The sequence below is a fragment of the Crotalus tigris genome, unplaced genomic scaffold (genome assembly GCF_016545835.1).
Source record: "Crotalus tigris isolate CLP2741 ecotype Arizona unplaced genomic scaffold, ASM1654583v1 scf7180000017633.3093840, whole genome shotgun sequence".
NCBI lineage: Eukaryota > Metazoa > Chordata > Lepidosauria > Squamata > Viperidae > Crotalus > Crotalus tigris.
The window spans coordinates 2,399,260-2,425,693 of NW_024096527.1; the positions used below are offsets into that span (position 1 = coordinate 2,399,260).

At 40.3% G+C, this 26,434-nt stretch overlaps 1 protein-coding gene across 2 annotated transcripts in view; it reads left to right on the forward strand.

Moving 5' to 3' along the window:
- The window catches only part of TBXA2R (thromboxane A2 receptor), a 47,197-nt gene that overhangs the window by 15,491 nt on the left and 5,272 nt on the right, over positions 1–26,434 (forward strand). For both annotated transcript variants that reach the window (XM_039334752.1, XM_039334753.1), the window contains exon 2: positions 23,255–24,226. In XM_039334752.1, the coding sequence (XP_039190686.1) occupies positions 23,399–24,226 (828 nt within the window). In that variant the 5' untranslated portion in view covers positions 23,255–23,398. The remainder of the gene's footprint in view (positions 1–23,254; positions 24,227–26,434) is intronic.

Sequence of the window (26,434 nt, forward strand, 5' to 3'; positions counted from 1 at the left end):
GCACTGAAAAAAGTGCCCCCCAAGCCACAGCCGAGCAAGACATCTTCCTGCCCACCCCCCGTGGCGCTCTTCCTCCTGTCCGAGGTTTTCATTGTTGTGAGCATTTCTGTTGAGGATTGGCAGCAGGGGTGGGGTGGGGGTGTTTGGTTTTTATTTCCCCCCGTCTGCTGGGTGGTTGCAGTAGGTTTTGATCACTTCATATGACCCTGGGACACTGTGACTGTCATAAATATGAATCAATTGACAAGCATCTGAATGTAAATCACAAGGCCCTGGAGATGCTAATAATAATAATAATAATAATAATAATAATAGTAGTAGTAGTAGTAGTAGTAGTAGTAAAGTTGGAAGGGACCTTGGAGGTCATCTAGTCCAACCCCCTGCTCAGGCAGGAAACCCTACACCATTTCGGACATGCTGCAACATTCCAGCTGATTGTGCTTCTTCTGTGCTCAGCAGAAGTGCCAGGATCAGTGCTGAGCTCCAGCTGGATCCTGGCGCTGATCCTGGTGCTTCCGCTGAGCCCTGACAGCCCTGCAGCTCCAGCCATCTCTCTCTCAGGCTTGTGCGTGCTGCCACCGGTTCAGCTCATTCCCCTCCCCCACTACCACTTTTCTAGGATGGTCACATACCACCTACCAGGTGCCAATGTACCACAGGTGGTACCCGTACCACTGGTTGAAAGCCTTGCTCCAAAGCACTTGAAGGCAGGACAAGAAGCAACGGATGGAAACTAATCAAGGAAAGATCCAACCTAGAACTAAGGAGAAATTTCCTGACAATAAGAACAATTAAACAGTGGAGTAGTTTGTCTTCAGAAGTTGTGGGTGCTCCATCACTGGAAGTTTTTAAGAAGAGACTGGACAGTCATTTGTCTGAAATGGTATAAGGTCTCCTGCTTGAGCAGGGGATTAGACTAAAAAACCTCCAAGGCCCCCTCCAACTCTCTTATTCTGTTAAAGCAACATTTTCTCTGGAATCATATTTTATATGTAGAGTATTTTATGTGTAGGGTGTTTTGTGGTTGGATGCAACTCAGTAGCAAGCATTCCTGGAGAAGACTTGGGAAAACCTCAGTCTGTATTTCTATAAGACCAAACTGTCACTCTGCTCCAACCACGATTTATGAAACCTGCAGATCTAAGATTGCATGTGATGTCTGCTTAAAATCCCTTGCGGCAATCTCAGATCACCTTTACCCTCTGCTACCAAATTATCTTTTTAATGGAACAGAAGTATAACAAATATATGGAACAATCAGACTAATGAATTTAATTAAAATGTAATTTTAGTTCGGTTTAAATATCAATTAATTCAGTTTTAGATTTCATGCTAATCTCACTCTGTTTTCACATGCAGTCCCCAACATGCTCTTAAAAGCCCAATAGATGCTACAACTCATCCCTCCACCCCCCCGAAAAAAATCCATATCTCAGTGAAGACAATAGTGTATTTGTAAAATAAACTTTCCTGCAAGGATACAATACATGTAAAAAGGCAGAACTGTAGTCCCAGCACCATCCTGATTTGTTTTTAATTCACTGGCTTCCAGTATGCCTTCAGCTGACTTGTCTATCATATTGTTTAGTAACAACCCTGTGAGATGGATTGAGCTGAGAGAGAGTGACTGACCCAAAGTCTTTCATGCCTAAGGCAGGATCAGAACTGCCTTAGGCAGGATCAGAACTCACAGTCTCCTGGTGATTGACCCAAAGTCACCCAGCCATCTTTCTTGCCTAAGGCGGGATCAGAACTCACAGTGTTCTAATGATTGGCCCAAAGTCACCCAGCTGGCTTTCATGCTTAAGGCAGGTCTAGAACTGACAGTTTCTGGTTTCTAGCCTGGTGCCTTAACCATTAGACCAAACTACCTCATTCATACATTGGAGATGAAAGGAAGGAAATACCATGTAGATGTGGCAGAAAACAGAATTTACCAGTTCCTATTTGTGCTGCATTTAGGGACAAGGAGAGAAAGGCCCAGACTCTTTTTAATGGCCAATCACAATTATGGAAGAAGCAATAATTTGAGATGCTGGTCCTTTGCGGGGCAACTCTTAACTAGCTATTTAGCAGCTGAAGTTAAAAAAGTACAAGCTGTTCCCTTGTGAAGCTGGCAGCCATGACCTAGATGGACATTATTCCATTAATAATTGTGGGCTATTTTTAAGTTCGTGGGAAGATTTACAGCATCTGTGCCAGGTCACCCAATGGATTGCATGTGATTCATTATAATCACAAAATTACAGAATTTCCAGGATTGTTTATGTCAGGGTGGGCAGCTGGAAAGCCCCAGGCCATATGTAGCTTCCTTGTTCCATTTTTGTAATCCTTGGTGCCTTCCACAAACCACACTTCTGAGGAACCACTGAATTACAGCTGTCCAAATTTCCACTTAAAAGAAGGAAAAGCATTATAGGTAGTCCTCGACTTACAACAGTTCGTTTAGTGACTGTTCGAAGTTACCACAGTCCTGGAAAAAATGACTTATGACCATTGCAGCATCCCCATGGTCACGTGATCAGAATTCAGGCGCTTAGCAACTGGCTTGTACTTATGGCGGTTGCAGTGTCCCAGGGTCATGTGATCCCCTTTTGCGAACTTCTGAAAAGCAAAGTCAATGGGGAAGCCAGATTCCCTTAACAAGCATGTAACTAACTTAACAATTACAGTGATTCAGTTAACAATTTTGGCAAGAAAGGTCGTAAAATGAGGCAAAACTCACTTAATAACTGTCTCACTTAGCAACAGAAATTTTGGGCTCAAATGTGTAAGACTACCTGTATTGAATCATCAAGCTCTACAGAGATTCATCATATGTATTCCAAAGATTTGAAAATGCGGGTGTTCTTGCTGCCTTAGGTTATGATGATAACGATGACATTATCCATTTGTGTCCGACTCTTGGAGATTCTGTGGGCCAGGTCTCTCCACATCTTCCTATACCTGCGCTATTTCTTTGAGCTGTTGTAGGCTCTGTCTGGTCTCAGCTTTGATGGTGTCCAGCCACCATGTTCTTTACCACTAAATTTGCCTCATTCATGTAACTTTGTAGGGTATTCATGATCCAGATGGATTGTCTTCCACTTCTTGTGTTTTATGTTGCTCTTTTTATGACCACTAAATAGGAGGGCCAAAAGAAATAATTAATAGCACCAGGAGCTGTCCATCTGAACATATGGAAAGCCATGTATCTCTAGCACTGTATAGCAAATTTTGCAATACCTTCTGCTTTTTTACCTTTTTTCAAAGATTAACATCAGCCTCTCTCCTTCTCTCTCTTTCTCTCTTTCTCCCTTCCTCCCTCCCTCTCACCCCCCCCATTTAATTTATATGCATCCTTTTAGTTTTCCAAAATGAGTTCGTGGTGTAATAGTGCAGGAAAAGTCCAGGGTTGTTTGTCCGTTTGTTTTTTGGTGTGCTGGCAACCAGACTCGTTCTTTTCAGAAGCCACAGAAAATAAGTGGAAATTGCTAGGTGTGTAGCTTCAAGATGGAGAGATTTAAGGGAGAAAATCAGTAGTGGGATTCAGCTGGTTTAGCAGAACCGGTAGCTAATTTTTTGTTGCCCAGGCCCGGAATGGACTTCTGGAAGCAGCATCCACACAGAAAACTGATTGTTCGCATATCTGAATCCCACCACTGGAGAAAATGCTAGCAGATTTTAAATCTCTGAGGAGGATCTTTGTCTCTCTCACACACACACATCCCTGCAGGAACATTTGAGACGCTGCATAGCAAATTCCTCCTTTTGCATTGCAAGTAGTTCTTGTCTTACCACCATTTGTTTAGTGACCGTTGAAAGCCACCACAGCCCTGAAAAAAGTGACTTGCAAATGATCCTCATGCTTATGGCTGATGCAGCATCCTCATGGTCACATGATCAAAATTCGAGTGCTTGGAAACTGGCATGTATTTACGATGGTTGCAGCATCACGGGATCACAGGAGTGCCATTTGCGATCTACTCAGACGATTTCTGACAAGTAAAGTCAGTGAAGGAAGCCAGATTTGTTTAACAATCGCATCATTCACTTAGTAACTGCAGTGTTTCACTTTACAACCTGGGCAAAAAAATCATAAAATCAGGCACAACTCATTTAACAATTGCCTTGTTTAGCAATGGAAATTCTGCTTCCATCTATGGTGATAAGTCAGGGACTACCTGTGCATTACTTTTCCAAATATTGGACTTTAAATGGAATGATAAGGACTACCATCTGAAAAAAAAGGAATTGGGGTTTAAGTTGAAAATAAAAATTGATGTAATTTGCAGTTAATTATAGGTTTAATTACTTTAATGTGATTTCTTTTCACTCATATAGTGAATAATTGCCCCTATCTTTCATTGTTTTATAACAACCTCTGGGGTTTTTGGACTTGAAACCAAGTCCATACCTAATTACTGAGCTTCAGTGTCAACGCTGCAAATATTGTATATTCTTGCTTTTGACAATATGTAGAATTGTCTGGTAATTATGGGGTTAATACAGAGCAGAAGGGGGGTTGGAGGTAAAGCCCGGGAAAGAAAGAGGAAGAAAATATTTGACCTTCACACTAATTGGATAATGTGAGATATGACGCTAATTTAGGGAGGGAACATGCTGATAATTTAACTGCTCAGAGGAAGAGAACTTAGATCCTAGCATCCCTCTGTTGTGCCTGTGCCGACATTTTGTAACAATAAAAGACTTTTAGGAAAATAATGCCTGGAAGTTCTTTGAAATGTTTCATTAGCCGGAACCATAACATTTAGACTATGTCTCTGATAGAAAATTTGATTGCATATTTTTTAGTTCTCTTGATTAACCTGTCCTTATTTTAGAAGAATAGAATAGAACAGAATAGAATAGAATAGAATAGACAAGTGACTGTCTAGCCTCTTCTTGAAAATTTCTTGTGATGGAGTGCCCACGATTTCTGGAGGCAAGCTATTCCACTGGTTAATTGTCCTCACTGTCAGGAAGTTTCTCCTTAATTCCAGGTTGCTTCTCTCTTTGATCAGTTTCCGACCGTTGTTTTTTGTCCTGCCGTCTGGTGCTTTGGTGAATAACGTGACCCTCTCTTCTTGGTGGCAGCCCCTCAAAAACTGGAATACTGCTATTCTTTCTTTTTATTATTATTATTACATTTTATTAATTTTTTGCAATAACAATCCTAGTGCTTAGCAAATAATATGTGGTCTGGGTTCATGTATTTAAAAACAATCAATAATAATTAATTTCTATAATTAATCAATATGTTAGTCAATGAGATATTTCCTTGATCTTCTCTTCTTCCAGTAGTATTCTCCTTTTGTTTACATTAAACAAATATAATTCTTAATATTTTTGATACATACAAGGTTAAGTATAAACATTTTTCTAGTATTTGTACAACTAACAATAATATCAACATATAACATCTTTTTTAATCAGCTTATTTTCAATTGTATTTATAAAAGTCATCTTATTAAATCATTATATGCCCTATTTTCAAGATTCTTATTTAAGCTTAATTTCCCCACTGTATTCAAACCACTCTTATCAGTCATAATTTTCTCAAAATTAATTACCTTTAAATATCCAGACTTTTCATTCACATACACCATCCCAATATTTTTACGTTTCATGTATTGTAAAAAGTATTATACTACTTATATATCTTATCCCTCTTACTATAGGGCCCCTTTATATCTAAATTTTATCTATTCTTTTAATCTTATTCAAACAACTGTTTAATCATATAGTACTCCATCTGGTAAGTCAAATCAAGTCTCTTAAATCTGACTCTAGCCTTCTTCTTTTGCCAGGTTGCTTTCCAATTCAGTATGTTCAGCTTGCCAGGGGATTTTTCCTGTATATTTGTAGATATTATTGGGGATAAAAAAGAAAAATTAAGTAGGATGTTCATTTTTTGTTTCCCAAACTTTAATGATTTTCCTGACAGCTCTTTAATCCATTTTGTTAGATCTTCTTTCTTATCCTCAAGTTTGTTTTAAGTCCTGTAAGATAAAACATCTTTTTTATTTCCTTTGTTGTAGTAAAATCTTGCAGATTTTCTTTTGCTTGTATTATGTTGTAGCTTCCATATTTAAATCACTTTCCTCTGGTTTGTGTTCTATTATCTGATTTGTTTGTTCATTTATCATTATTTTTGAGAATTTTTTAATTGTAAGTTTAAAATTAGAGATATGCTCATTTATGTCATCAAAGTTGTTTTTAATCTCCTCATGATCTGAAACAATTATCATTTGAATCTGTTGCAGCATTGCATACATTTTCTCCTGAAATGTGTTCGCTTTGTCTTGAGTCATTGCTCCTGCAGATCTCTGATGGTCCAGGCTGAGGTCTTCAGGAGGGAGTATTAGGTGTGGTTTCCTGTCACTTTTACATAGATGTACAACATCCATTTTATCTCCCCCCTCCAGATAGTTTTTCACCGGTACCATAGTCTCTTTGATTAGCCACTTAAAATCCAACAACCAAATCTTATGTAGTTCTTATCTTTATATATAGTTTTTTTAGTCCAACATGTTTCCAATTATCAAAATACCACTGAAAGCAGCATTTCATAACAGTTCTTCTATTCAGGGAGTCTTACAATTATCAGCCAGTTTGAGAGTTCTAGGAGGGGCTCTTAAATTTTCCTAGGGATTTATAATCTAGAAAGTCAAACAAAGAGGGAAAACAGAAATAAAACAGAAAAGAAAGTATAGGTTACCTATTACAAAATGCCAAACTACAAAAGTTCAAGTAACAGTTCGTTAAAATATGTATATTGTATATATTCACTAAAACACACCCTTATTAAAATCAGCCGTAAAGGAATCATTCAGAGTTGTTAGAACTTCTTAAGCAACATAGAGAAGGGAAGGATCAAGGGCACTTCAAAGTGGGATATGAAAGCATCTTCTGTAAGGCCTTATGGAGTGAACCCATTTGGAAGAGAGTATATAAGATCATGACAAACTAAAAAAAAAATCCTTCTAGATAACGTCATCCATCCAGTATTCTGAGTCACACTGTCGCCAAATAGATGCATTTAGGAAACTCATAAGCCTGAATGAGAGGGCAAGATACTCTTACTTCCACTTCGCAGGAATCAGAACGTAAGCATAAATCTGGAAATGTCATCAACTATCATTTTTGCCAGCCTGACCCTCAGTTCCAGAGAATGGGGAGAGATTTCTAAGAAGAATTTTCCTGTCAGTGAGAGCAATTAACCAGTGGAAGGGCTTGCCTCCAAAAGCTGTGAATGCTACACCACTGGAGGTTTTTAAGAAAAGACTGGACAACCGTTTGTCTGAAATGGTATAGGATCTCCTGCTTGAGCAGGCGTTTGGACTAGAAGACCTCCAAGGTCCCTTCCAACCCTGTAATTATGTTATTCTGTTAAAGGTCAGCCATACGGTCCCTAATAACAACAATTCCCAGAGATGGGAAGCCTGTATTCCAAACTCAGTTTCACTGCATGAGCAGATATCCTCAGAGGAGATGGGCCTATAGATATCTAGATCCCAAGGACACCTGGGGGAAAGTTTCAATCACGTCGAGATGATGACTGTGAATGTGCTCTCCGAGCCCCACCTTGTTAATGTGCAACACATGTTTAAAAGGGATGGGAATTGGATTCCAGTGTTTGTAGTCACCGTCTTGATATTTTTCATACCCCTCATGACTCCCAGGAAGATATTTCTCAGGGTCGGTACAGATAGCCCTCAACTTATGACTGCAACTGGGCCAGAATTTCTGTTGCTAAGCAAGGAAAGTGATTTGTATCTGATGTTATGGCCATGATTGTTTAGTGAATCACTTTAGTTATTAAATGAATCATGGGATTTTTAAGCCAATCTGGCTTCCCCCATTGATTTTGCTTGTGGGAAGCTGGCTGGTAAGGTTGCAATCAGATGACCCCAGGATCCTGCAGCCATCATAAATACATGCTCGTTGCCAAGGGCCTGAATTGTGATTGTATGAACCCTGACAATGCTGCGATGTTATAAGGGCAAAGACCAAGTCATAAGTCATTTTTGTCAGGGTTTTGTTATAACTTCGAATGGTTGCTAAATCGATGGCTGTAAGTTGAGTACTGCCTATACAGTGGTACCTTGGTACTCAACTGCTTTGAAACTCATCAGATTTGGTACACAACACATTTTGACGTGAAAAATTTGTCCCGATACTCATTGTTTGTTTGGTATGCAATATACAATCTCTAACTTGTTGATGTCAGCTTCTGTGTGACTCACTTCATTATTCCTTTTGGGGAAAAAATTATTCAGTACTCATCATTTTTAGTATTCATTGTGCCTCCCAAAACCAATTAACGATAAGTATCAAGGTACCACTGTACGGCTTTATAGAAAATTTCAATTATAGTTTCATGTCACCAGATCTGATAACAACCTCGAATTTAGATCATTTTAGAAGAGTCTGGCTAGATCAAGGGTCTTCAAACTTGGCCCTTTTATGACTTGTGGACTTAACTCCCAGAATTCCTCAGCCAGGCATGCTAGCTGAGGAATTCTGGGAGTTGAAGTCCACAAGTCATAAAAGGGCCAGGTTTGAAGACCCCTGGGCTAAATGGATGGCTATCAGCGACATTAGCCTTTCCAGTCGCTTTCTATTTCTTGAACCACAGGTAGCAGATTTAAATTATCAGCTGCTTGTGGAAGAGAACTGCCAGTTTTCTACATTTTGGGAGATAACACATGCCACCAAATACTGAACTTACTGGATTCTTGGCTTGATCCTGGCAAGCTCTTCCAATGATTTTCATTCTGGAATAGGGTCATTTGAATGAACATTTATCCCAGGATTACATAGTACAGTTAGTCCTCTACTTATGACCACAGTTGAGCCCAAATTTTCCATTGCTAAGCTGTTAAGTGAATTTAGCCCCATCTTACGACCTTTCTTGCCACAGTTACGAACTAAATCACTGCAGATGTTAAGTTAGTAACCTGGTTGTTAAGCGAATCTGGCTTTACATTGACTTTGCTTGTCAGAAGGTCGCAAAAAATGATCACATGGCCCTGAGACACTGCAACCTTCATAAATATGAGTCAGTTGCCAAGCATCCGAATTTTAATCACGTGACCATGAGGATGCTGCAAAGGTTGTATCTATGAAAAATAATCATAAGTCACTTTTTACAGCGTCGTTGTAACTTCAGTCATTAAACGAATTGTTAAAAGTCAAGGATTATCTGTACACAGTGCAGCCAGCTCAATCCAGGCAGCTGCAAGAATGTCTTTTGACCTTTGGATAATTATTTGGTTTTTCAGATCCATCTTTTCTTGGTGTGATGCTCTTCAGATGTGTAAAACAACAGCTTATCTCCCAGCCCATGCTGACTAAGATGACTATGGTTCATGGGAACTGTAGTCCCAATCTGTCTGTTGGGATCCATGAGTGCTAAGGCTGGGCTCACCTTTTTTTTTCCCCTCCCAAAAAGAACTGTTTACAAGCTTGGCTTTTAAATCTGCAGAAAGAAGCATGGTGTGGATTCATTTAGTTCATTTAGTTGCCCAACCACGATTAATATAAGAGTTTGACATGTCTGCTTTTAATTTGTTCTCTGGCTCCACATTGGTGATTCCTCCTTCCCCGACAGTATTTCTAGCCCACAGCCTGCAAATAATTGTGTTGGTATATGTAATGTTTATGTACTTGTTTGGTGAATCCTTTCTGTTCCTCGGTATTCATAGCCTTTCCCATTTGAGAAACATCTGTGGCATTTCATAAGCTAAAAGGGCAACATACTATTTCAAGATTGCAAAAAAGAGGCATGTTAAAATCCAAACAGCAGCCTTGGTTTAATGACCTGTTTTCTTAGCAGCAAATCCCATTCTTTCAACAGAATTCAGCCTGTCCAGATGTACAACCATTATCCCTCCCTGGAAATAGCAAAATGTAAAAGTTTGCAACAAGAAGGATGTAGTCATGGTTGCAACCATTTGTTTAGTGACTGAAGTTACAATGGCACCAAAAAAAAGCAACTTATGACCTTTATTCACACAACCGTTGCAACATCGCTGTGGTCACATGATCAGACACTTGGCAATTGACATTTATTTATGACATTTATGCAATATCCTGGTGTCATGTAATCACCTTTTGCGCTCTTCTGGCAAGCAATGCCAATGAGGAATCCAGATTCACTTAACAACTGTGGCAAGAAAAGTCATAAAATGGGGCAAAGCAACTGTCTTGCTTAGCAATGGAAATTTTGGGCTCCGTTGTGGCTGTAAATCTATTTCTACTTGTAAGAAATTGCAGGGAGAATTGTCTTAATGTGCTCATTTTTAAATGATAATTGGAAATTGCATTTGCTGTTTCCAAGAGTTTTACTTCTCACATGGGGCATCTAACAAGCAAGGTCCCCACACCCCCATTTCCAGAGTCCTTGTTAAATATACATTTTTGAACAACTGAAACCTTGTCTTTTTTAGTGGAGAAGCCTCTGATCAGTTGGCAGCACCTTGCTGACCTTAGCCAACCTTGAAAAAGCTAAAAGGAATGAAATGGGGTTCCTTCTTAGATGGGAGACCAAGAGGAGATCCCAGGGCTGAAGGTCAGATGAGAAAGTTATAAAAATATTCTAGGTGAAAACTATGGCACACAACTTTCATATTGCCAAGAAAACAATATGAATTTGGCGATCGAAGGGATGTTTGCTTTTTTTCCCCTTTAAAAATGCATTAGTTTGTTCCCTGGCTTTCTTGGTTAAGTCTGTAAGGACTTTTCCTTCTGGCACTGGTGTAAAGCTACCATCTACCTTCTATAGTGATTGATCAAATGCCTTAAAGAAGCCAGAAGCAGAGCAGGATAGTTACTATAGACTCTCTCAGAATATGGAGGTTCCATTAAATGGTCAAGATTAATAGTTATCAATAAATCTTTCCTCCTCTGCAATTTTGCCTCCCTTCCCCCTTTCAAAGTCATTTCAGTTGGAGATCCTCAATATTTATTTTTATTTCATTTTGTTTCATTTTACAGCACTCCAATCCTAAAGGATGCTGGGTGGCATGAAACGGCAAAAAACAAAAAATAAAATAACCTACTGATAAACAATGAAAACAGAGAACCATTAGAAACAATTATTAACTACAGATAAAGATAAAACCTCAAGAAAAAGTCAAGCGCCCTCTGTCAGTCAGTTAGCACTGAAAGGAAGTGCAAATTCAGAGTCCCTTATGGAGGACTCTAAAAAAGCTTTTGTTGGTATGGGATACATTTAGTGATATTTAGCGTGTTAAAAATAAAACTGACACATTCATAGAATAGATCAGTGATGGCAAACCTTTTAGAGACCAAGTACCCAAACTGTAACCGAAAACCCACTTATGCATTGTCAGGTGCCGGATGAGTGTGGCCCATTGGGTGGGCGTGACTGCGGTGGTAACAGCAGATTGGGTGGGACTAAAAAATTAATCAATTCCAACTTTGCAAGATCTTTTTTTTCCCGCGAGAAGTTGAAATTGACTGATTGATTGAACCTTTTTTTTTTGCACACGGTGGCGGAGGCCTAAAGTGAAAAGGTTTTATAAAACCCAGCTGAAGGCCTAGGACTGGGGCGATGGCGCACGTGCCCACAGAGAGGGCTCTGAGTGCCACCTCTGGCACCCGTGCCATAGGTTCGCCACCACTGCTGTAGGATGTGCTCAAAAAAAAAAAAAAATGAAGATCACGGCCAGGATGATACAATTGAACTCTGCCTATTTTTTTACATGCACATAAATAAACAGTTTTGCCTAGTGGTTAAAACACCAGGCTAGAGGCCAGGAGATTATGAGCTTCTTCCACCTTAGGCATGAAAACTGGCTGGGTAACTTTGGGCCAATCACCGGGAGACTGAGAATTCTAGTCCCGCCTTATCCATGAAAACCAGCTGGTGACTGGGCCAGTCCCTCTCTCTCAGCCCAACCCACCTTACAAGGTTGTTGTTATAGGGAAAATAGGAGGAGGAAGGAGTGTTGTGTGTGTTTGCTGCCTTGAGCTATTTATAAAAATAATAGAGGTTAATAAAGAAATAAATAATAATTAATAATTAATAACAAATGGTAAATAATAATAAATCAATCAATAAATGTGCACATAAAAAAATAGAGTTTCAATTGCACTCTCGAGGCTGCCATTTTGAATTTTTTGACCACACCCTAGAGCAGGGGTAGGCAACCTCGGCTCTTTTATGACTGATGGACTTCAACTCCCAGAATTCCTGAGCCAGCTGTGCTCAGGAATTCTGGGAGTTGAAGTCCATCAGTCATAAAAGAGTTGAGGTTGCCTACCCCTGCCCTAGAGGATCCTGAAGAAACAGCTTTAAGCTTTTTCCAGAATCCAGCTGGGGGTACCTATAGCCATCTCTGAGGGAGGGCGGAAGCTGTGAGGAGAGAGGCCTGCTATCATACCCCTGCAGCCACACCCAAAGGGGCAGAACATTCATCAAACTTTCTTTTGGTGACCAGATTTTTCTTCTGTAAGCAAACCCCCCAGGCATATTCAGCACCGTGCATGAGAAACTTTTGAAAAATATGTGGAGAATCTTTTGTCTTCTACAGATGACCTCAGCTGGAGCTCTTAGGAGAAAGCGAGGCATTCTGTTCTACATAAACTGGCATTTCATTTTAAGGTGTCATAAGATATGTTGTTGATCCAAGAAAGAAGTGTTGTTTGAAGGAGTGTGTGCATTCCCACAAGGGTTGTTTGTGAGTGAGTCCAGCTTCATTGCCAGGGGTAGGATACAGGGTTGGGGGGGGGGGTGCAAGCTGACAAAAGAAAGCTGCAGGGTTGCAATGCAACTGTGCTGTAAAACTTGTGGGATGACCTGACACTGTGTGCAACAACAGCCTGTGGATGCCTCAGGGTGAGAGTGGCCATGAGAATATCTAACCTGCATTTGGAGTGGAGACAGCCAGATTCAAATCTGCCCTTAATTATGGAGCCCCTTATGTGGTTTGCACCAGTCCCTTTTCCTCAGCCCAGCTTACCTCACAGGGTCATTAACAGAATAAAAGAATTGGGAAGGACCTTGGAGGTCATCTAGTCCAGTGGTTCTTAACCTTTTTGAACGAATTGCCCCCTTGAGCCAATGAGGAAGTTGTCTTCGCCCCCCCCTCCCCCAACATAACCTCTCAATCACAACATAGGAAATAATTCTTCGATTTATGCAAACACTTCTTTTGTTTTCTTTAAAATTGTCATCAGGACATATCGATGCAAATACTTTATTTCCAGTCTTTTTCCCATATCTCCCATATTCTGGCCAATGGCGCGCCACTGAATGGGTAGAGGCTGCTGTGCAACGCGCATGAAGATAAGCGATGCGTATTCACATATGTACGGTGCTCTGTACTGAAGCTAGCTGGAGGAACATTTGAAAACACAATTCAATCCACTAAGAGCGAGAGATCTGATGTTTTTGTACGACAGATATACAGCGATTCACTGTACGAAAAAGTCTCAAAAGTGTCCCCAAAACATCTCGCTCCATCGCCCCCATATCGCCCCCTTTTCATTCCATCGCCCCCCTGTCGCCCCTTTTCGTTCCATCGCCCCCCTGAAAAATGAAATCGCCCCCTGGGGGGCAATATCGCCCAGGTTAAGAACCACTGATCTAGTCCAACCTCCTACTCAAGCAGGAAAAAAACAGTTTGTTGGTTGGTTTGCTTCTTTTCAAGACTGCAAACCTTCCAAATTGTCAAAGGTTTTTTTGTGGACTGTAGTGTGTTGAAGATGAAATGAGATCTGCAAAAACGCTGCTGCATCTTCAGGGAAGAAAGCAATTTTGGGGAATAGTGGTAAAGCAAGAAGTAGAAGAGCCACTTTGGTCTAGTCCAGGGGTAGGCAACCTTGGCTCTTTTATGACTCGTGGACTTCAACTCCCAGAATTCCTGAGCCAGCCATGCTGAGGGGAAAGGGAGAGGTTTCCAAGCTGAGTCATGTTGGCTCAGGAATTCTGGGAGTTGAAGTCCACGAGTCATAAAAGAGCCAAGGTTGCATACATCTGGTCTAGTGGTTAAGGTACCAAGCTAAAAAGCAGGAGGCCATGAGTTCAAATCCCACCTTAGCCACGAAAGCTGGTTGGGTGACTTTGGGCCAGTTGCTTTCTCTTAGCCTTATCTACCTCACAGATTTGTTGTTGCAGTAGAGAAAATAGAGGAAGGAAGGAATATTATATGTGTTTGCTGCCTTATTATTTGTAAAAATAATAAAGGTGGGAAATAAATAAAATAAAAAAATAATAAATGGATGGGGCCAGAACCAAGAGGGGAAATGATCATGACTTAAAAACCAAATTCTGGCAGTCTCTTTCTCTCTTTCTTCTTCATAGTAGTTGGCTAGAGAAGGAGCAAGTTACTCTTTCTTGAGTAATTTTTTTTTGCAAAAGATTTTTGAAAATGTTGTGTGTCTGCATGTGCGTGTATGTGCCAGAAAAGCAGCAGGATGCCCAATCCCATACTGTATAGGGATGCATATTATATTGGGGGCACTGGTAGAAAGAGGGATTTTAAAAAAGTATTTATTAAGCCTATTAAGTAAAAGAGACATGACTGGACTGATACAATTTCTAAATAGCTGGGTTTGCATAACACCCCAATTTAGGGTTAAATGGGATTGGGTTGTCTGTGGTAATGGGAAGCTATTCCTTGTCTTAGCATGTTGTGTAAACTAGGTTACTGTATTAAATTTGTGCATCCGCAGCACATACTATGGACATTGTGCTTAAATTCAGATTTAAGAATAAGTGCATTGCATGAAGTCATCCAAAGCAGAATTAGCCTGGTGGTCACTAAGAGTCAACACTGATTTGATGGCACATAATCAAATAATGAAGTTTAAAAAAAAGGAGAGTGGAACAACCTGTTCCAATTGAAAAAGGAGGCCTAGCAGCTTTAATAAAATGCAAGAAAGTTGCCCTTGGACTAGAAGTAATGAAAAAGGAGGTGGGAAAAGACATCTCCAGTAATACCCATATGTTCCCTGTTTCCATAGGAATTCAATGACTTCCACAGTTCTCCTTTTTGCTATTGGGCTTAATTAGTACTCCTAATTAGATGCTTAACACATCTCCTCTGCAGCCCCACAGCTTTTCTGTGCTGGCATCATGCCATCAAACTCTGTTTCCAGTATGGTTGCAATTATGATCAGCTTGGATGTTTGGGGAAAAACTTGGCTTCTTTAGAAGAGCTGGACTGTAAGAGAGAACATTAGTTGGGAAATGTCATTTCCTTAAAACTTTCCAAATGAATTAGATGCATACATGGTTTGATGTAGCCTTCAGCTCCAGATGTTTCCATTTCTCTCAGTCTTTTTGAACGGTGCTTCATCTATGCTCAGAAGCAGTTGTACATGTCAATAAAACAGAGAACAAAAAGAATCTCAAGACCATCTTCCTTACAATCCCACCAAGATTGCTTTTATTGTCATTTTATTCATACTCAAGGGCATTTTGGATGCAATTTAGGTGAAAATGGTAGCCACTATGGATATGGCAGTGATGGAACCAATCAAACTGAAAAATCCCAGTTTATTGATTGATTTGATTTGATTTCTATAGCCGCCCATCTCAGCCAAGTGATTCTGGGCAACTTACAATTCTCAAACAATAACAAACTAGTAAAGCAATAAAAATATCCAAAGAATGAATACATACAGTAGCTGAGATAGTTAACCAACTAACAGTAAAACCAATAAACTGCGCCTTTAACACATTCCAACTTCAGGTCTTGGTACAGAGCCAAAATTTTAAAGCCTTACAAAAGACCAATAAGGTTGGGGCCATCCTAACTGCCAAGGGAAGAACATTCCACAAAGCAGAGAAAATCTATTTTCTAGTCCAGGGATTGGCAACCTTGGCTCTTTTATGACTCATGGACTTCAAATCCCAGAATTCCTGTGCCAGCCATGCTGGCTCAGGAATTCTGGGAGTTGAAGTCCACAAGTCATAAAAGAGCCAAGGTTCCCCACCCCTGGGATAGGTAGAGACTTGGAAAAAGACAGTCCCTCTGGTAGCCTTGTCCCAAGTCATGAAGGATTTTATAAATGACAATCACATTGTGAATTGCACCCAGAAACACACTGGCAGTCTATGCAGCTCATGTAATAGTGGTGCTATGTGTGCCATGTATCTGGTACCATTTACTACCTGCCCAGCCATATTCTGCACCAGCTGAAGTTTCTGAATGCTCTTTAAGAGCAATCTTGTGTGGAGCGCATCACATTGCAGCACACTGAGGGGTTGCCACAAAGAAGAGGAGGTCAACCTGTTCTTCAAAGCACCAGAAGACAAACAAGAAACAGTGACTGGAAACTAATCAAGGAGAGAAGCAATTTAGAATTAAGGAGAAATTTCCTGACAGTTTTAGAACAATTAATCAGTGGAATGTTTTTTCTCCAGATGTTGTGAGTGCTCCAACACTGGAAGTGTTGTACAACTGTGAAATGGTTATATACCTCCTGCTTGAGCAAGGGTTAGACTAGAAGACATCCAAGGTCCCTTCCACTCTGTTATTCTGTTCTGCAGTAATCTAACAAGAGCATGGGTGATGTGACATCCGTATGGTCAAACTTTGCTACTGTTAGCTGACATTTAAATTTCCAGCATTATTTTGTCTCCAGTTGTTTGAGTTGTGCTAAGTCAATAAGCTTTTGCTACTTGTTCAGATTCCCAACACTGATTTCCTTTCAGTTGCAAGTTCCCAGACTGGATTTTACAGCTTCTGTTTCTTTTTCCCATTCTATTCTTGACTCCCATATTATATCCGTGGGAGATTTATGTCTGTAAGGGTCACATTTAATCCTAAAGAGAATTATTTCTCTAAGAGTGGTTTTTGATATAGTTCCCGTTGCATCAATTACCAGAAAGATGATAATTCTTTCTTTCTTATGAAATTGATTTATATTTCAAGGCATATAGGATGCAGATGTTTATTGGATTTTAGGGGGCAGAGGATGATTCTCTTAAAATTCATCCTTATGAAGCTTGCCATTTTCTAAACTTTCTAAAACTAAAGCAGGCAAAGGATTGTATCTTGCAAATGTTTGAACCAGAATCTGATCCTGGAATGGATAGAAAGTAGAAATCAATTCAGGCATAGCAATTTTTCAGAATTAATTCCCCTCTAATTTAGATAATCTGAGGTAAATGGCCCACCTCTGGCCCAGCATCCTCAGTTCTTTGTGGGACTCAATCTCCTGAAATAATATTGCTGGAATATAGTGACAAAATGGCAGTTGGGGGCAATACAACTTTTTTTTTTTTTTTTTTGCTTGTAATTTAAACAAAATTGTAAGCCGGAAAGACTGTGAATTCTAGTTCTGCCTTAGGCATGAAGGCCAGCTGGGCAACTTTAGGCCAGTCACTCTTCTCAGCTCAATCCTCCACACAGGGTTGTTGTTGTGGGGAAAATAAGGGGAGGAAGGAGTATTGTGTGTATTCCCTACCTTGTGTTATCTGTAAAAATAATAAAGGCAGGCTATAAATAAAGAAAAAAAAGAAAAAAGAAAGAAAAGTAGAATTCAAGAGAAAAAAACAGCTCAACATATGTGAAATTATTAGCACTATTTAAGCAAGCAACAGTAAGAGTTTGAAAATTAACTATTATTAATTTTGAACACTGAGACTGCTGGAAGAAGGTGAGGCAGCTTTTTGTACCGTTGCCAAGAAAATAAGCTGAAAAGGTTCCCATGAATTGATGTCAACACAAAGGCAATCATATCCTTTTACCAGTGTCTTGATAAAGCAAACACACAAAAAGAAACTTGATCTACTTAGGTGAGCATGCCCATGTAAGCGCATTGTTAATGGAGGAAATGGAAAAACCCCAAGGAACTGAGTTTATAGTGCCTAGAGCAGTGTTTCTCAACCTTGACAATTTTAAGGCATGTGGACTTCAACTCCCAGAATTCCACAGCCAGCATTGCTGGCTGTGGAATTCTGGGAGTTGAAGTCCACATGCCTTAAAATTGTCAAGGTTGAGAAACACTGGCCTAGAGGAAATCCTTCACTTATTCTATTCTTGGCAGTTGCTTCTTTGCTGTTAGACAATTTATCTTGTATTCTTTAGCTAAAATAGCACGGAAAATGTCTCATGTGTCCAAGTCCCTTTGACTGATTCATTTGTGCCATCAGGTTGATGTCAACTCTTAGTGAACCCATGGATGGACCTTCTCCAAGATGATCTATCTCTAACTTGGCTCTTCAAGTCAATTTCTTCTTCATCAGAAGTTGAAGGATAAACTTAGATAACTGTCATATTAATGGAATGTCCACCAAGTCTATTTTTTATTATTTAGCTATATCCCTTCAGAGGCAGTAGTTTGTTTTTTGTGTAGAGTCTCAATAGTAAATAGCATGAACTAACTGAAAGTATCCGCAGATAATCCTTGACTTTCAACTAGTCAGGTAGCAACTTTTTGAAGTTACAACGGATCCCTCCCCAAAAGCTATTTACAACCCAGTTTTGAAATTCCAATGTTGCCCCCCCCCCGGGTGGTCATGTGACTATGTTTTGGGTGCTTGACAACCAGCCGGCATACATAACCATTTGCAGCATCCATTGGTCTCATGATCACAATTTATGGTGGTTTTGCCAGAAATCAGAAACTGTTTATACAACCATAGCATTTGCTTAAAGATTGTCATATAAAGGTCATAAAATCAGGTCCAGTTCACATGGTGACCCGCTTTATGGCTAGCACATTTGTATCAGTAATTGCCAGGCTCAATTAAGGTCATAACTCAACGACTTCCTGCAGTTCCAATTCATTTCAATTTGCTAATGCCTAAGGTGACGTTTCTGAATAGTTGATCTATTTTTCAGAATAATAACAGAATAACAGACTTGGAAGGGACCTTGGAGGTCTTCTAGTCCAACCCCCTGCTCAGGCAGGAAACCCTATACCAGGGGTGTCAAACTTGCAACGTCATGTAACATGTCGCGACATATCGCGACTTTTTTTTCATTGCCGGCAATGGGATGGGCGCGGTTTTGCCATGACGTATCTGGCCCACAGGCCAGCAGTTTGACACCCCTGCCCTATACCATTTCAGATAAATAGCTGTCCACTTTCTTCTTAAAAAACTTCCAGTGTTGGAGCATTCACAGCTTCTGGAGGCAGGTTGTTCCACTGGTTAATTGTTTAACTGTCAGGAAATTTCTCCTTAGTTCTAGGTTGCTTCTCTCCTTGGTTAGTTTCCATCCGTTGCTTCTTGTCCTGCCTTCAGGTGCTTTGGAGAATAACTTGACTCCCTCTTCTTTGTGGCAACCTCTGAGATATTGGAACACTGCTATCGTGTCACCCCTCGTCCTTCTCTTCATTAGCCAATTCTTGCAGAGGTTGGGCTTACATTCCATGTTCCTATTATAATTTTATCTTTATGTCTTTAGACTTTCTTTTCCTGCATGGCAAGCTCAGGAATTAGATATCCCGAAGGCTTTAATCTAACGGCATCAAAAACACCATTAGTACAATTAGTCCTTACAACTACAATCGAGACCAAAATTCTCATTGCTAAGGAAGACAGTTGTTTTATGTTAGTTTTGCTTCAATTTACAACCTTTGTCACAGTTGTGGATCATTGCAGTTATTAAGTTAGCAACACTGTTGTTAGATGAATCTGGCTTCCCCATTAACTTTGCTTGTCAGAAGATCACAAAAGATGATCACTGAACAGAACAACCATTATAAATATGAAAATGTTGCCAAGCATCTGAAGCTTGATCACATGACCCTGGTGATGCTGCAACAGTTGTAAGTGTGAAAAATGGTCATAAGTCACTTTTTTTCATTGCCATTGTAACTTCGAATGGTTATTAAACAAACAGTTGTACTTCAAAAGATCCCACCCTTACTTAATAGCATATTGAGTGGAATCCAATCCACGAGGCCCATCATCCAGCATTAGACTGTCAGTCACTCTATATTGTCTGTCCATGTGGTTTTCTTACTAAAAACACAGGAGGGGGTTAATCACTGCCTTCTGCCATGCAGTATCAAATGATGCTTTTGCCATTGTCACTAAAGTGAACACCTGCCTCTGGCATTTTCCCATATTTGCTGCTTGATACAGGTGCCTGCTTGCTTTAGGTGGGCAGCTGAGATGAAGAGCTTTATGATGTTGGTGACTCTGTTGGGAATACAGGGGGTCCTTGCTTAATGACAAGTCATTTTACAACTGGTTAAAGTTATGACAGCCACCAAATGGGTACTTTATGGTTTGTAAAGCATTCCTAGTTGTTATAATTGGTCCTATTCCCCCCCCCACCAGTCATGTGACCGTATTTTGGGCCGGTCAGTTTTATTATACATAGGTTGCAGCATTCTGCAAACAATGAATGGGTTTGCTTAATGACAGAGATGTTTGCTTATTAATCATGGTGTTTGTTTAATGACTGCCATGAAAAAGGCTGGGAAATTTACTTCCGGTCACATGGGTGCCTCGATCTATGATTGCCACAACTGATGACCATAATTCTGAGTACAATTGCTCTTGGTTGACATTTTCAATGTTTGTTGCTAATCCCTCCCAGAAACACCTTCTCCCCTGGCATGATGACTCAGCACAGCAGGATTTGAGAGGGCCAAGCCTTCTTGCATAGTAAGGGAGAAAAAGAATAGAATAGAGAAGAGTTTAAATAAACTGAACCACCCATCTCACTTTGTGTGGGTTGATTGATGAGAAGCTGGATGGACTTACCTTTTAAAATATGTTTAAACAAAGAACAGAAGGATTATTGTCCTGGCCAAATTTTCTCCTAATGTTTTACTATTGTAGCTCAGCTGAAGTCCAGGGTGACATCTGCAGCTGGGCATCACTCTTGCATAAATATTGCTTTTTTCTCCCCAAGCCACACAGCATTAATAGCTATCTCTGCCAATGCTTTTAATGGAGAGATGCTATATAGAAATTCTATATGTCTAGATTATCCAAGCATAGAGGACATGAAGCAATAGAAACCAATGGAAGCATCCAATGAAGCTGACTGGTGGGACATTCCGAAGTAACATTTCTCAAGCTTGGCAACTTTAAGAGGTGTGGACTTCAACTCCCAGAATTCCCTAGCCAGCCATCTTTCCTAAGAAGAGATTTGGATAGCTACATCTGATGGATGCTTTGAGCAATTTTCCTGCTTGGGGTCCTCTCCAGTTCTGTACCTATATATGTAAGGCAGGGGTCTTCAAACTTGGCCCTTTTATGACTTGTGGACTTCAACTCCCAGAATTCCTCAGCCAGCCATGCTGGCTGAGGAATTCTGGGAGTTGAAGTCCACAAGTCATAAAAGGGCCAAGTTTGAAGACCCCTGATATAAGGGATCCTCAACACACAACAGTTCATTTAGTGACCATTCAAAGTTACAACATCACTGAAAAAAGTGACATGACCTTTTTTCACACTTATGACTGTTGCAGCATCCCCATGGTTACATGATCGAAATTCAGACAGTTGGCAACTGACTCATATTTATGAAGGTTGCAGTGTTCAGGATCATGTGATCCTATTTGGCAACCTTCTGTCAAGCAAAGTCAATGGGGAAGCCAGTTCACTTAACAAACATATAACTAACGTGACTGCTGTGATTCACTTAACAACTATGGCAAGAAAGGTTGTAAAATGGGTAAAAATTCATTTAATAACTGTCTCGCTTAGCAACATAAACTTTGGGCTCAATTGTGGTCGTACGTCAAGGACTACCTGTACCATAGACCCCCTGTATACTACTTCCATAGAATATAAACTAAGTATAAGGTAAATATATATAGGTAGTCCTCCACTTATGACCGTAATGGTGTTTTCCCATTATGGTCATAAATCATGAGGTCAACCATGTGACTTAACTTGATTTTATGACCTTTTAATGGTAGTCATTAAGCTACTGCCAGGGTCGTAAAGCTAACCCTGCAGTCATAAAGTGAACCCATTGTTCTCCATGAACTGCCTTTATTGAAAACTGGAAGTAAATGATAATTTTTGGCAAAAACATTGTAAAATGTGGTCACGTGACAGCAGGAAACTGCATACAGTTATAAATGGGGAATGGTTGCAAAATGTCAAACATGCAATCACATGACCACGGGGTCGGGGGAGGCAACAATCAGAACTTCAGAACCAGCTTGTAAGTCCCTCTGTGTGTTTGTGTGTGGGGGAGGGCCCTCCATAAGTTTGAACAATCACTAAGCGATTGGTTGTAAGTTGAGGACTACGTGTAAGATACTGTAAAAGAACAAGAATGAGGAAAGATTTATTTTTCACAGTAGTGAATTAAATTACTGATTTTGTTATCCTGGGTTTGAAATAAAATCAGCACAATAGCTTTAAAAATGGTTGAGATAAGTTAAAAGAGAATAAGTGGTACCTTGGTACTCAGCTGTTTGAAACTCATCAAATTTGGTACTCAACGTATTTTGTCCCAATACTCATCATTTGTTTGGCACTGGACTCACAAGCTACATTTTGTTGCTGTTGGCTGCCTTGTGATTCACCACATTATTCCTTATGGGAAAAAAATTATTTGGTATTCATCATTTTGGTACTCACCATGCCTCCCAGAACCAATTAACAATGAGTATCGGGGTACCATTGTAAATATCAATGATTGCTAATATATGTATTCTGAGAAGCAGACATTCCAATTGGCTGAAATTTTCCAAAGGATGTATCCCTTGTATCCACCAACCTCTCTCTCTCACTTGATTCATAGTTTTTTAAAAAAAATTTAAAATAAACACATGGAAACCTGTGTAAAATGAAGTGCCAACCTCTAACCTAAGCTAGATAAATATCCAAAATTAATTCGCAAAGCAGAACATACCCATTTTGGTACTGCTGTCTCCAGTGTAGGAAAGTAACTATACATTTCATGATTCTGTTGATAATAGTCCTGAATTGCCCTGGTCAGCATGTTTATAAGATTTCCAGATGATGCATGTGAATGCTTTCAGCAATCTAAATGTACCCTGTAAATACTAACTATGAATAACCCTAAATCTCAGAAGGTGGAAGTTATGGGGAGAATAAAAATTCCAGTGCCTCTTAGAGATAACAGAATGCCAGTGCTTGCTCTCTGTTTCCATTCTCTGTAGATAGCATAACTAGAATAAATGATGCAAAATATTTCAGAACACATGCTTTATCATTTAAAAAGATAAAAAAAAAATGTCAGTCTTTTGCAGCTGGAGGTTTAAGTATGTGACATTGGGGAATCCAGATTTTTTTTTTAAGCATAAAATGCTGACTGATCCTTCTCTTTTCCATTTTCTTCCTCTCAAGTGAACACAGCAGTTTCCTTGCTAGCCATCAGATGAAAGGGAGAAAACTTTGGTGTCACACCTTCAGGAGAAGACCTGTCTAGGTGCAACATCATGGGACTGTGCTGAATTTCGTTGTTGGTGTTGTTCCCTATTGGAAAAAAAAATGCCAGAACTGATCTCCCACTTCCCAACTATGGAGTCGGGAAACTCCAGCGCTGCTAGACACCTTGGATCCTGCTTCAGGGGAGTGAATGTCAGCGAGGAATACAAGGAACAGCTTGCTTCTCCTTGGTTTGCCACAACGTTTGGCCTGATTGGTCTCTTCTCCAACCTCTTTGCCTTGTGCGCTCTGGTCAATTCCTCCAGGAAGATGCAGAGCTCATCCGGTTCCTTCTTCTTGGTCTTTCTCTGTGGCTTGGTGGTGACGGATTTCCTGGGTCTTCTGCTCACGTTCGTCATCGTGATTCCCTACCACTTCCTCCGCTTTGACTGGATGGATGTAGATCCTGGATGCCACCTCTGCAACTTCCTGGGCTTCATCATGGTCTTTTTCGGGCAATGCCCACTCCTGTTAGGTGCCACCATGGCCGGAGAGCGTTTTATAGGTATCAACCGACCCTTTTCCCGGTCTGCTGGTATTTCCAAACGCAGGGCCTGGACCTTGGTGGGTGTGGTGTGGGCTTTGGGTTCCTTTTTTGGCCTCTTACCCTTTTTTGGCCTGGGGGATTATAGCCTGCAGTACCCCAACTCCTGGTGTTTTCTCACTTTGGTCCATGATGCCCGGAATGTTGTTTTCTGCTTCCTGTTTGCCCTGCTGGGCCTCCTCTGTGTGGGCCTTTCCTTCCTCTTCAATACAATCAGCGTTGTGACCCTTTGCCGAGTCTATCATGATTCTGAGTCCGTGCAACGCCGGAGGGACAGCGAAGTGGAGATGATGGTCCAGCTTTTGATGATCATGGTTATCGCAAGTGTCTGTTGGCTTCCCTTGTTGGTGAGTCCTCAAGTGTTAGCCTTCTTCCCAGGGAATGCCTCTCTTTTATAAGCAGTCCACAACTTGTTTAGCATCGGTTCGAAGTTACAACAGCACTGAAAAAAGTGACTTAGGACCAGTCCTTACACAGCATCCCTGTCACAGGTCATGAGATGTGGGCTCTTGGCAACCAGCACCTATTTACAACAGTTTCAGCATCCGGGGGTCATGTGACAACCATTTTGCCACCTTCACAACCAGCTGCTGATGAGCAAGTTCAATGGGGGAAGACAGACTGGCTTAACAATCGCATGATTCAGTTAATTGCAGTGATTTACCTAACAACCATGGCAAAAAAAGGTAGTAAAATTGGGTGTGAGTCACTTAACAACTGCCTTTTCTTAACAATGGAAATTCTGATCCCAATTGTGGTGGTAAGCTGAGGACTACCTTGACTTATGAGCACAACTGAGCCCAAAATTTCATTTGTTAAGTGAGTTTTGCCCCATTTTACTACTTTTTTTTACCACAGTTGTTAAGTGGATCACTGCAGTTGATAAGTTAGTAAGCCGGTCGTGAAGTGAATCTGACTTCCCCATTGACTTTGCTTGTCAAAAGGTTGCAAGGGGACACCACAAAGGTCATAGATATGAACCAATTGCCAAGCATCTGAATTTTGATTGCGTGACCGTGGGGATGCTGCAAAAGTCGTAACTATGAAAAACGGTCATAAGTCACATTTTTCAGTGCCGTTGTAACTTTGAACGGTCACTGAATGAACTGTTGTAAGTCGAGGACCACCTGTATTTTGTTTCAACCAAGGACATGTTGGCAGCAAATGTGTAGTGCAGTATTTTGAAAAACTTTCTGAAAATTGTATATAATTTGGGGTAATCATAGTTATCATAGCAGAAAACTAGTGGGCTTTTTCTCCATCACTTTCCCTCCCAATTTCTCAGTTTCTAAATTTTGAGGCTTGCGTGCAGCCCCTTCTTATTTTTATTTTCAAAATAAAATAGACATCAGATCTTTTGGGGGGGGGGGGATAATGCCAGCAACTTTACTGGAAAAAAATAGTAATATTGTAGGCTGGCTTTTTGTGATAAAAAGTCCAAGCTGCCAAGTTATTTTAATTAAAACAACTATAATTCCTTAATTAGGAAGGAATAATTAAAATAACTTTTTTTAAAAAAAATAGTTTATTTTGTAAAATATTTTTTTAAAAATAAAGACTTTCTAATAAAACTTTGCAAACATTTCAGATCTGAAACACCTGTTTATCTTTTGTCAACATCTGGTAAACAGACTGACTACAACTCCCTCTGTCCCCTAATCCACACATACCCAGTTCTGGATGCTGATGAGCTTGTAGTCTAAAATCTCCCAGTGATGTTGAGGAGGAGACAGCTTTATTTATTTCCAGAAGCATTGGAAGGCAAACTGATCCTGACTAAACACCCATAATGCCAATGCAATACTTGCCAAAGTTTTATTAAATCTTCTCCAAAAAAGGCCAAGTGGAGGACAGAATCAGACTGTGATTTATCTGGAGCAGGGAATGGAATCTGGGAGTTATCTCCTGTTAATACAGAGAGTTGGAGCCTAACAGTTTCCATGTATGTATACAGTATTTATAAGGGAGGATGTGGACAAAGCAGCAGAAATGGATCCCATTAGTCAGTCTGCAAAACTATTGATTTGCCTAGATTTGGAATATGAAAACGTCATTGGACATTTGGTTGAATTTAGCATTGCAGTTGCTGTGCTTATAAAACATCTGAATGGCGAATGGGTTGAGGATGCAATGTAAAAAAAAATAATAAAAAAAACGAAACAAAAATGCTTGGTGGAAGGAAACCAATTTTTTGCTTCTTCATCTTCCTAATCTTTGCAAAGAGGGCATCTTACTTCTTGCGCTTGCGGTGCCTTTCCTCCATTTCACAAGATGGATGATTGGTCCCTCTGGCAGAAAACGGTATGGATTGTGGTGGAATTGTAAAGCTCAATAACTGGACAGGAGGAGGTGATTCCACAGCAGACCTCCTGATCCCATTGGCATCCACAGAGTGGACCAAGATTTATTCATTTAAATGTATTGGCTGCCACTCCAATTGGCTGGTGGTTGCAGCACTGCGATTGAAGCTTCATCCCCCTTTGATCCGGACAATGTGCCCACCATCTTACAGCTTTGGGCCCATCCTGTAGACATCCAAGTCTACATTATGCATT